At 46.1% G+C, this 12,879-nt stretch overlaps 1 protein-coding gene and 1 pseudogene across 1 annotated transcript; one reads left to right on the forward strand and one right to left on the reverse strand.

Annotated features, from left to right (window-relative positions):
• Positions 1 to 2,828: 2,828 nt before the first annotated feature.
• Positions 2,829 to 7,153, forward strand: LOC125521002 (disease resistance protein RGA2-like). Its single transcript, XM_048686041.2, has 2 exons — positions 2,829 to 6,802; positions 7,001 to 7,153. The coding sequence occupies exons 1-2, from the start codon at positions 3,103 to 3,105 to the stop codon at positions 7,066 to 7,068; spliced, it is 3,768 nt and encodes a 1,255-aa protein (XP_048541998.2). The 5' UTR covers positions 2,829 to 3,102; the 3' UTR covers positions 7,069 to 7,153.
• A 3,101-nt stretch (positions 7,154 to 10,254) lies between these two features.
• Positions 10,255 to 12,341, reverse strand: LOC147962243 (uncharacterized; annotated as a pseudogene).
• Positions 12,342 to 12,879: the final 538 nt, after the last annotated feature.

The following is a 12,879-nucleotide window of genomic DNA, read 5'->3' on the forward strand; positions in this document are numbered from 1 at the left end:
ATGGCCTTGCATGAGACTTTGCATGGCATGATGTCACATAAGGATGTGAGGGACGAGAAGAAGCAGCAAAGTAAGGACGAGCAAATGAAGCAATACCTAGACCTCCAAAGACAGAAGCTTGAGATGGAGGAGGCGGCCAAGAAGAGGAAGATAGACATGGAGGAGGCGGCCCGGCAAAGGCAGCTCGACATGGAAGAGGCCACCCGGCAAAGGCAGCTCGACATCGAGGCCGATAACGTCAAGGCCAGGCAGAGGCAGCTCGACATCGAGGCCACCAATGCCGCCACCAAAGCGAAGGAGGTGGCCCTTGCGATCATGAGCGTGGACTTGTCGAAGATGAGCCACAAGACGAGGGCCTGGTTCGAGGCCAAGCAGAAGGAGATGCTCGACGCCGAAGGCCTGAACTAGGTCGTCCGATCGGCGTGGCCATTCTTTTTGGAGGCTGGCATGGGTGCCGCCCGCCCGCTGGGCCGCTGGCAGTGTGCCGGCGAAAAAACATTCACTTTGGAGGCCGGCTGTGTTGCCAGCCGCTAGCTGTGTTGCCGGCGAGGACAACTATTCATTTTGGAGGCTGGCTGTGTTGCCGGCGATGGTCGTGTAGGCCGCTGGCTTTGTTGCCGGCATGATGAACTGGGGTCGTGAACTGGGGCTTGGCATTTGAAACGTCCCTTTTTTTAAAATAGACACGGACAGGATGTGGCAAAAGGATGCGCCCGCGCAGTGGGCGCACGGCTACCACATCCCAAGACAGGCCCGGACACGACCCCAAATTCCTATCCAAAGAGACAAAAACAGGACAAAGTCCGTTTAGGGTCGTGCGATGGAGTTAGCCTCACACAACACATGGATGTTGGGGCCCGCATGACTGCTTTGACTTGACGCATCGTTGCAGCGCGAGTGTAGGGATGGTTGGGCCCTACCTAAATTCCTTCGTTACTGACAGCCTCACGTCCATCTCTTCTATTTTTTTTAGGGTAGTCCATCTCTTCTATGGATCCTCTGGCTTTGCAGTGAAAATCCATATTCTATTGCAAAAAAAAAACTATACCAAACAATTCAATCTTTTGTGAAAAACGAGCTAGACTGCTGTAATAGAACCAGTAAAGTCGAACAACATTTTTGTTTTAAATGGTCGCAACAACAAAATAGAAAAAATGATTTTTGTTTTGTTTTGTGAAACCATTATTTGCAACAGCTAATTTTGTAACATGGTGGTCTGGCTTCAGAGTAACAAAGAATAAAACAATGACGTCCGGCCTTGCAACATTGCACATCCCAGCTTGCAGCATCACTGGTCGGCTTTGCAACATGTTTGTTTGACTCTGTAGCAAAAAAAAAAATCGATAACCGGTTTGCAACATCGGCGTGCTTCATACATGATGGTCCTACTTTTGCAACAAAAGAACGACAATGAGCTTTGTAGCATGTGGCATCCGGTTTTGCAGCGGTGTCCCCTGACATTGCAGTGTCACTCACGCGTCCCGGCTTGCAGCACACGCGTCCGGTTTGCAGCGTTGTTGGCATTGCAACATCACTTGTCCAGCGTTGTTGGCATTGCAGCATCCTTGTCTCGGCTTGCAGCGTCGTCAGTCGGTGTTGCGGCATCGCTCGTCCAGGCTTGCAACATCACGCACTCGTTTTACAGCGCCGTCGATGGGTGTTGCAGCGTCCTCGTCCCGGCTTGCAGCGTCGCGCCTCCAGTTTGCAACGTTGTTGATTTGAGTTGTGGCGTCCTCTACCGGGTTTGCGGTGAGGTGTTGCGTATCCGGTTTGCAGCGCCGTCGGTTGGCGTCGCAACGTCCTTGTCCGGCTTTTTTAGGGGGTCCTTGTCCGGCTTTGCAACATGAATCGTTTTCCTTGAAAAACCAGAAGAAGAAAAAAAGTCAACTAAAAAAATGACACTCCGTCCCCGTCTACGGGAAAATATCTCGTGCATCGGAGCTTGTGGTGCTACCGACGCACCAAACTCATATTGTGTTTTTAAAATGTTCGACAAATTCTGAAAAAAATTAGCACACTCACATAACATCAATGTAGCTTGTCACAAAATTTCAAGTCAAAGTTCGAAACATAACTTGAAAAACAAAAATGACAAATTCCGCACTGAATAGTACATAAACATAACTTGGGCTTTAGATTTGGCCCATTAACACACTGATGTCAAATTTGTCTTTTTTTAATCTCAAAAAATAGTTCAAATTTTCATATGAAATTTCGTGACAGCATACATTGATGTTACACTAACGTGCTAGAATTTTTTCAGTTTTTTTCAAATATTCTATGGATACATTCCCCGTCGTCTACAATGGTAGATATCCCCCAATCCCACGGGGCGCCGCCGCCGCCTGCGCTGTGTTTCCTTGAATCAAGCGAGCACCGCAAAAAGCCATGCTCCCCCTTCACCTCCCCCTCTTCCTGCAGCATACATCACTGAAGCGCTCTCGCGCCGGACCCCGGCGGCCGTCGGGGTGGGGGATCGAGCGACCAAGCCGGGACTTTTTGAGGCCGGCGGCGGAGCGCCAAGGGGAGGAGGCCGCGGCGATTAAAGGGAGGGAGCGAGCATCCTTGAGACAAAGCGCGTCCAGATCCACATGTGCGTACGTCTCCTCGGAAGTCAAGAACTGTACGCGTCGTCTTGCTTCCATTTTCCTCACGAGCAATCAAGCACCCCCATCCTGCCCAGCCCAGGCCATTATTGCGTTTGAAACAAAGCTGCTAGATTCGTCCTATGTGCCAGATTCGTCCCAGAGCAAGCAGGGCGTACTCTACAGCATCATTGCAAAGTTCTAATAATGGGGCCAGAACCATGCATATTTGGGGGAAAACACCTCGTCCTATGGCCATTGGATCCGTGGAGAAGCCATTGAAGAAGCCCCACCATCTTGCTCAGGCCATCATCACCGGTGTCCACCTCTGCGTGTTCTCTGTGCTTCGGTACCTCTGCTCACAAGATGAACAGCGCTGAAGCTACAGGTTAAGAGGAAAATTGCTTGTCTCCTTCCATGCTACTCACAAGCAAGCAAGCAAGCACATTTCTGCTCACACCACACCATTGTTGTCCTCTCCAGCTTGTGCTTCTCCGTGTTGTTACGCCGTGCTCCAATGGCGGCGTCGGTGGTGGTCAACGTCGTTGTCCAACCACTGGTCACAGTCGTGATGGAGAAGGCGTCCAACTACCTCCTTGACAAGTACAAGGTGATGAAGGGCATGGAGGAGCAGCACGAGATACTCAAGCGCCGGCTGCCCGCCATCCTGGACGTCATCGCCGACGCTGAGCAGGCAGCAGCCCACAGGGAAGGTGCGGCTGCCTGGCTCCAGGCCATCAAGAAGGTGACCTACCAGGCGAATGAGGTCTTCGATGAGTTCAAGTACGAGGCGCTTCGTCGGAAGGCTAAAAAGGAGGGGCACTACAAGGAGCTTGGATTCAGTGTGGTAAAACTCTTTCCCACCCACAACCGTTTCATATTCCGTAACAGGATGGGAAGAAAGCTCCGCAAGATTGTGCGGGCTGTTGAGGTGCTTGTGACTGAAATGAATGCCTTTGGCTTTAAGTATCAACAACAACCACCGCAGGCATACAGCCAGTGGCGACAGAAGGATCATGATATCCTTGATCCAGAGAAAATTGCCAGCAGATCGAGAGCCAAAGATAAGAAGAAGCTTGTTGATATACTGGTTGGTCAAGCTAACAATGCAGATCTCACGGTTGTTCCCATCGTTGGAATGGGGGGTCTGGGAAAGACCACGTTAGCCCAACTTGTTTACAATGACCCTGAAATTCAGAAGCATTTCAATTTGCTGCTATGGGCATGCATCTCTGACAGCTTTGATGTGGATTCTCTGGCTAACAGTATAGTTAAAGCAGCTCCTGAGAAGAATAGAGCAGAAGTAGCAGCTTCCATCATGAAAACACCACTAGATAGGCTTCAGGATGTAGTTAGCAGGCAAAGGTACCTCCTTGTATTGGATGATGTCTGGACACGGGAGGTTCATAAATGGGAGCAGCTCAAGGCCTGCCTTGAACGTGGTGGCATGGGGAGTGTGGTCCTGACAACAACTCGTGATAAAGGAGTTGCAGAAACGATGGGTACCGTTGAAGCTTATAATCTCGGAGCTTTGGGAGGACAGTACATAAAGGAAATTATTGAGACAATGTCATTTAGTTGTTTGAAGAAGGGAGAGGAAAGGCCCGCCGTGCTGGTGAATATGGTTGATGAGATTGTGGAACGATGTGCTGGCTCTCCTTTAGCTGCAATAGCTCTGGGCTCCATACTGCGTAACAAGACCAGCGAAGAAGAATGGAAAGTTGTTTCAAGCAGAAGCAACATTTGCACCATGGAGTCTGGAATCTTGCCGATACTCAAGCTCAGTTACAATGAGTTGCCGCCACATATGAAGCAATGCTTTGCCTTTTGTGCTATATTTCCCAAAGATTATGAGATTGATGTGGACAAGCTGATCCAACTATGGATTGCACATGGCTTTATTATCCAAGAAAAGCAAGTTCGTCTTGAAAAGATTGGCAAACAGATTTTCAATGAACTAGCCTCAAGGTCATTCTTTCATGATGTGAAACAAGTCCAGGCCACAGTCAGTGAAATTGAACAGGACGGGGCGTGTTATTTCAGAACTACATGTAAAATTCATGATCTTATGCATGATGTTGCACTGTCTGTAATGGAGAAGGAATGTGCCTTGGTAACTGAGGACCCATGCAAGATTGGATATGTTGTCGCAGCTGAGGAACCAAGTCAGAGTGAGTGGCTTCCAGACACGGCTCGACATTTATTTTTGTCATGCAAGGAACCAGGAAGAAAATTGAATCGTTCTCTCAAGAACAACTCTCCAGCCATCCAAACACTTCTGTGTGATAGCTTTATGAGCAGATCATTGCATCATTTGGCAAAATACAGCTCCTTGCAAGCATTACAGCTCCGTTTGTTGGGATCATTTCCGCTGAAACCAAAACATCTGCATCACCTGAGGTACCTAGATCTCTCAAGAAGTTTAATAAAAGCACTTCCTGAAGATATGAGCATTCTATACAACCTGCAAACGTTGAACCTCTCTGGCTGCGTATCTCTTCGTGAACTTCCAAGACAAATGAAGTATATGGCTGCCCTCCGCCACCTTTACACTCATGGTTGTCCAGAGCTGAAAGGCATGCCTAGAGACCTAAGAAAACTCACATCCCTACAGACACTTACATGTTTTGTAGCAGGTAGTGGCTCTAATTGCAGCAATGTTGGAGAGCTCGGGAATTTAAACCTCGGTGGTCAACTAGAGTTACATCATCTAGAGAACGTGACAGAAGAAGCTGCAAAAGCTGCAAACCTCGTGATGAAGAAGGAAGTAACAGAACTGACATTAAAATGGACTGTTGGATCGGATAAAGTTGTTGATGAATCTAGCAGTCGGGATGATGCAAAAGTGCTCGAGGAACTTAAACCTCATGATGGGCTGCATGCTATAAGGATACACACCTATGGAGGCACCACCTTTCCAACATGGACAACTATGTTACAAAACATTGTCGTGATCCATATTTCTCATTGTAACAAACTGCAATGGTTCTTTAGTGGTGACATTAATACATCCTTTGCATTTCCAAACCTGAAGGAGCTTACATTGCGAGAGCTTGTCTCCTTTGAAAGATGGTGGGAAATAGATAATGGAATGCAAGGTGAAGTGATCATGTTTCCTCGGCTTGAGAAATTGTGTATTAGTCAGTGTGAAAAGTTGACAGCATTGCCAGGGCAACCGACCTTCCCAAACCTCCAGATTACTCGTATCGAGAGATGTCCAGAGTTGACAACTAGAGTTGAATCACCAAAGCTCAGTGTATTGAAGATGGAAGGACGTGATGTACAGTTGTTCCAGTGGGTAGCCAGGCATATGACTTCATTGACCAATGTGGAACTGCATAGCCTTGTAGACAGTACGGAAACAACCTCGGCGGCGGCTGAGCATGGTTTGAGGGAAGTTCTGGATTGCAAGGAAAAAGGGAATGATCATGATTTTCCTCTGACAGTTTTGGTGCTACAAAACTTTAAGCCAGGTATAAGAGAGCTGTGTTCATGTTTTGCACACCTGCAAGATTTGTCAGTTTGGAGGTGCCATGCGCTCTTCCACTGGCCAGAAAAGGAGTTTAAAGGATTGGTATCCTTGAGGAAGCTTGCGATTCACCAATGTGAGAATCTGACTGGATATGCACAAGCTTCTACCGAGCCATCAACATCATCAGAAAAGAGTCAGCTCCTTCCACGTCTAGAGTTACTAGTGATAAGGAAATGTGAAAGTTTGGTTGAGGTCTTCAATGTCCCTGCATCTCTCAGGGTAATGGAAATTCTTTATTGCAAGAAGCTTGAGTCTATATCCGGCAGGAGGCTGCTGCAGGGACAGTCAGCATCCCCGATTCATCAAGGGCCATCTAGTGTAGCAGAGGTGTCATCATCACCATCACCTGGAGTTGGGGTGAAGAATTTAGAAAAATTAAAATTAGTCGAGTGTCATAGCTTAACAGGGGTCCTGCGTCTCCCTTCGTCCCTCAAGGTTCTAGACATTGATAGCTGCAGTGGGTTGACATCTCTGGAATCTCACTCCGGAGAGCTTCCATCATTGGAGTACCTCTACCTTTGGAGTTGCAATAAACTGTCATCCCTACTGGATGGGCCACGAGCATACTCTTATCTCCAAAGTCTTTACATTAAGAACTGCCCTGGTATAAAGGCGTTCCCTACAAGCCTGCAGCAAAGGCTGGGCAGCATCCAGGAGGAATACACAGACGCTCATTATTATGGAGGTAAGCATGCGACACTTACTTTCTCTATTACTTCTTACTAGTGAGTATTAATTGTGCTATTTAGATAACTATAATAGCATCACTCGTAGCATGACAGAAACATGAAGCAAATTAAATAGTCATTTAACCTAAATTTGTCATTTCTCAATTTATTGATGTTCTTCTAAGCGTAAGTTTTTGCATTATTAACATTTGCAGATAAGCCAAGGCCTATCCCTATCCTGCTGAAACCAAAGACATGGAAATGTGCCATCCGTAGAGATTAGAGGGCTATAAACAGAATCACGGGACGAGAATACCTCCACAGGTTTGTGATGTAGAAATATGCCTACACTGCGGGAACCTTTGATTGGTTTTCTTATTTCTCGCAAAAAGAATTAAGCTGCTGGAATTGTTTGCAGAATTCTTCCAGCAAACAGAGACTGGAAAGAGAGATCACTTGGGGTGGAGCTATTCTCTTGCTGAGAGGCCCACAAGAAGTTGTTGCCATGCTGAACTGCGAGATCCGTAATCAGGAAGCGCTTCTAATACTATTGGCTATCAATCATTTCATTCTGTTCCCATATCTTGTTGGAATAATTACTTGTATTTTTCCACCTCTGTTTACCTACGGTCATGTCCTAGGCACTGTCAGTTTTCTGTGCTAGGCACCGTCAGTTTTCTGTCGAAATTCCGTCGCAGTTTCCCTGTTTTATCTGTGAACCTGTATAAACAGAGTACCACCATTTAGAGTCAGTATTCCGTTTATTGCATATATATAGGCAGTGTTATTTACGAAGCTGTTGATTCTCTCTCGTACTATGCACCGGATTTCGTGGAGGGGATTATCCCAGATGTAGCTTGCCTGTCGACTTGCAACAGCAAAAATGTTGTGGTCAACATGGTTATTGCTGCAACGGTGTGGAAACAGAGGAATGACATTTTTCAATGGGCGATGCATGTGGTCTCGTCTACAGGTTCTCTGGCACATCTGGAAGCGCCAATGTTAACCTGCTGCTGGGGTTCGGCCACAGACCCTGTCGTGGTGGTCAGGCAGCTGTTGAAGACTGTTCACTGAATCAGGCTGCCTGTTATTTTTTTCAGTTTCTAATGTTTTTTGCAGTGTTTCTTCAGCTACCTTAGCAACAATATGTATCTATCTGTAGTCTTATGACGCCTGTTACTATGCATTTTATTTTCAATGAAAATGGGACAGGGCGTGGGCCTTTTGATCGGATTTTTAAAATTTTATTTCCAGTGCAATCTAAGCTAGATATAAGATTTCAATTTCTCAAGATACGATGTTCATCCGAATCCATCTTGACTTGTTATTTTTTTATTGACAATTATATACATTTGAATCTGTTGTTTGTTTCTCTTGACAATTATATACATTTCCAGTGCAATCTATTCAGTTTCTCATACTCTGCTTTTGTTTGTTTCTCAAGACCAGCAGGTGGAATATTCTTCTCAAATGAGGTTAGGAACTTTGGTATACAAAATGTGACGCCGCGAACCGCTTCAGATTGTAAGTACTAACTGAGAGCTGGGACTTCAACTTTTCAAGATATGTTGAATTGTTGATGTTCATCGCCAATTTCGCCCTGGTAACTGATCGCCAGAGCAAATTAATAATTTCAGAACCCACGGCAAATTAACAATTTCAGAACCCACGCACGCAAGATACATATTGTACAATAGCAGTGTGATATGTATAATATTATCATGAAGAGTGAGGAGTTCGTCAGTCCAGAGAACAACGAAGGGAGATATGTACAATAGCACTGCTCTATTTTTTTTCAGTTTTCAGTAGTAGTAGATGCTGTATTACATCAACTAGGAGAAAAGGGATCAAAAATCAAAATGCAAAGAGCCTCCTTCCTAACGGTAGATAGACGTTCCTCATCCTCATCGCTCATCGTCGTCGAGGAGGAAGATGTAGACGAACTTTGCTTGATCATCAGAAAGTTCAGAAAAAGGAATCGTGTACGAAGAAGTTCAGAGAAAAACATTTACATCACTCTAAGCAACCAATGAGGTACTGAGTACAACAGAATTAGCAAAACCTCTGAATAATTACACGACAGAATGAAATGAACACGACGATCAATCAGCTGTAGCCCAATTAGGAACAGAGGCTTATGGGAGTCAAGAAGGGCTCAGATATGCTTATGTTTTTGAGTTTTTCTCACACCGGGTTTCAGAGATACTGTGTGGTTTTCAGGCCTGCAGGCAGACTGAGCATCCTGATTGAGAGGTCACCAACGGCATTTTGGTTGTACTCCTCGGTGAGCCTGACATCGGGCAGCTTGTCGATGCATGCCCTCGATCTCGAAAAGGTCGGTCAGGGGCCTCACTGAACTGCGATGAGTTGACCGCATTCATCTGCATCTGAAACTTGGAGTTGTGATACTCTCAGGCAAGTGCAGCAAGATGTAATGGTCAGGTTTCAAGACCGTAGCTTTGGATCAAGCCATGCATGTATGATGCAGAACTGCGGATGAGTGAACTGAGCTGGCTCCGGATCGACCTTCTCGCGGACGGAGCCTGCCGGTGAGGGGGCTGTACATCACATTACGCTGCATTGCGAGGTATTAAAAAGATTTGCGTTAGGGCTCAATCATGCCCGAAAGTTTGAGTCAACCCAAAGTGGTGAGGCATCTGAAGATATGTTCATCCAGATTTGCAGTCTCGGCGGAAAAGCAGATCAGGTGCTGTTCATCCCGCTCTGGAAACTTAGCTGCAAAATGAGTGCCAACTTATTGACTATTCAGCCTGGACTCTTTATCTACCAAATATGCTAATTCTGACACGCACCGCTCTTTCCTCCATGCTGCTCTAGATCAAGAATGTCACGCCCACCTTCCTTATTTTCTCCCATTTCATATATCAACCAGACTTTTTAGACGCTGCAGATCCGAGATCACCTTCGTCACCTAGATAATAAAATCCCCTTTTTATTCCGAAGATTTACTTCCTCTTGTGCTTCCTCTTTATGCATCGATATTGTGCTACAACCGTAGCCCTCAACTCTTGCAAAATCAGTGGCTCTTATTTTTTTCCAACCATCATAAAACTTGTATTAACTCGGACATCAGATCAGTCATCAGGCTGTCATGACAACAATTTGTTCTACTTTCTTTTTCCAAAGGAGGGAAAATAAACCCCATGATTTTTGCATTCAGTTGCCAAAAATATCACACACAACATGAACATCGAAATAGCACTACATAAAACATCAACAACGCTGTTCAATACTTGATAGCACACATCAACATCTTTGTTTTATACTTATACAACTCTATGCAAACTTACAACACAACCATGTGAAAAATAAGTTTACATTCTGTTTGAATTAAATTTAAACCAGTTGAAAAATCATTCATACTAAATGGGTTACACAAGCAGCACAAGAAAAAAAAACATTAAATTCACACCGTAACTAGGATGAACTTGAAGATTATTTTGATTACTCAAACAATAGAACCATGCTCACCACTGGTCCTAGAGGATGAAGAGGGGCGGTCCACAATGCCAGCGTGTGTGAGCAGCGCCCATAGATGGGTCATGAACTCCCCACCTGCTGCGAGCATCTCTCCATGGATCTCGGCATTGCTTGATGGAGCAAGGAAGAGTAAGAACTCTGCCCAGAAGTCAGCTAGTACCTTCCATCGCCGTTCCTCGGGCAGCACGCCTTTGAGCTCTCTCCCAAGCTTGGCCCCCATCTCTAGGATTGTGCAGCTGTTGTTGTCTGGCAAGACCATCATCATCAGCTTCTCACATCTGCTGCTCATAGTGTCACAAACGGCAAGGCATTTCCGAGTTTCCATGACCACCACATCGAAGATGCGCTGTGTGTCACAGAAATGGTCTGGCAACATTTCTGGAACAAAGGCAACTAGGTAGGCGCAATAATCTGACAGGCTCTTGGCGACAAGGCGGTCGCCGGTGAGGGGCTCCTCGTTCCCGTCGATGGACAAGGTTGTTCCGATGTGCCATGCCAGAATCATGTGGGTGTGTGTGGGTAGTTTGCAGGCCCATGAGAACTGGGTGCCCAGCTGATTTCTGGCTAGTGCCGACCGTCCATTTTCCAGGTGCCCACTGCTCTCTTTGAACTGAGAAAGAACATGTACGACGACCTCTTCTGTCAATTTGATCTTTTTCCCAGGCTTCTGTCCTTGTCTTGTTGCCTCGATCAAACGCAGAGACAGAATGGATGGCGCATTACACGGCTGGTAGTCGAAGTTGAGTAACATGGTGTACTGCCCAAGCTTTCTCTCCCATAATAAGTGTGTTGCTTGCTCTTTTTTTACTCTATTCGCAATAGAATTGACGTATGGTGCTGTCCTCCCGGCCATAAAGTTTTGGATCATGTCCACTAGTTCCCACTTGGTGGTTTCACGGTGACAAAAGCCTGTAGACACACGTACTATAAGCCAAACGGCAAGCAGCACAATGGTAGCCCCATGAATAACATCGGTTTCATTAACTCTCTGTTGCATGTTACTACGATGGTAGTGCCTGCTAAATGCTCCAGAGATGAAATTCCAAACAATAACAAATGGCACAACAATGCACATTAAGCATCCCAGATATGTGTGGGACTCCAGATCCGACCTTGTATAGAAGAAATCATATAGGAATGCCAGCTCCAGCTCTATAACCCGAAAAGCACCAAGATAGCCATTACTAGCATTCTGAGACTGAGACTCAGACATAAGCACATGAAATACGAAATCTTTTGTCTTGGGAAGGCCAACTTCACCTAGCTGATATCCACAGAATCTTCGCTTCAATAATTTTAACAGTGTGAAGGAGAGTGTAACATCCTTCATAGTTTGCACATTTTCCGCCAAGTCACCGCGAGAGTCCAACCATCGCCAGACTGAATCAATGGTGATGGTCGACTCTTTTAGCTCAAATCTGTATTGAGGTGCAATGGGAAGCATGGATGCCAGTTCTTCTTCCCCGTGGAATATGTACCTGTAGCATCATGCTCAACCATCATGTAGTCAGCTACCACTTTAGAGTGCTCCAGCATACCTCCCTTCTTGCTCGCCTTGCTTAAAGCACGCGACTTTCGGTATGTCATTAGGACAGACCAAATCCACAACATCCAGGTGGTCGCGCTGTAGCACTTGTTGTGACCTTTGCCATTCACAATCATCCATAGCACCAGAATGATCTGCAGCACGTGCTGGACCAGCATCCTCTTCCTCTGCTCAATGTCCTGGATGCTGTAAACGGAGATGGAGTCGGAACTCAGTTGGATGAAGAGGATGACAGTGCCCCAGAGGGCAAACGTCTGGTCTCGGAAGAGGCTATCCTGCAGCAGGCCGATGGTGCAGGGAATGAGCACGGTGAAGAGCGTGTACACCGTCCAGACGAAGACCCGGAGGAACCGGTGGCTGTACCGTCGACGGTACGAGCCAAACATCTCCAGGAGCAGCCATATCAAGGTGCTTAAGAAGATGAAGACTTCGATGCGCACGAGCCGGCCTTGGCTGCTGCCCAAGCCATGGGCTAGAGTTGTGGTGGCGTTGTTGAGCCGCATGGCTTCTCTGATCTTTTTCTCACTCCGGCTGGTGATTTTATGTGTTTGGACTTTAGAGTTTAGAAGAATAATTGGGCTGTGTTTGCCTGGCACCGAGGCCAGCTCTTCTTCCTCTCAAACCTGTGGCAGGTACATCTCATAGTTACTCTACTAATTAGGAAGAAGATTCTTATTACTCATGTTAATTACAGGAAACAACAACAAAAGCTTTGCCTTTCTTATTAATTAAGAAGAAGATTGTTTCTCTGTTAACTATGGGAAACAGAGTGGAAAAAACAGAACAGAAAGGGCAAAGCTCACTCTCGCTGATGGCACATCAAGCTCAACAAAAAGACGTCAACCAAATACACACTAACTAATGGGAAATCCGTGCTTCAAAAAAAAAAAACTAATGGGAAATCCGTCCCGCCGAATAAGCTGCTCTCCCACCACCGCTGAAGAAATGATTTCCCATTCACTATGGGGGAGGAGCAGATTCTGTTGGAACTCGCCCTCAGAATAAATCACATCACGGTATGACGAACATGCGCACAAAAAACTTTTG

This window comes from Triticum urartu, chromosome 7A (assembly GCF_056163025.1).
Source record: "Triticum urartu cultivar PI428250 chromosome 7A, HENAU_Tu73, whole genome shotgun sequence".
NCBI classification, from domain to species: Eukaryota; Viridiplantae; Streptophyta; class Magnoliopsida; order Poales; family Poaceae; genus Triticum; species Triticum urartu.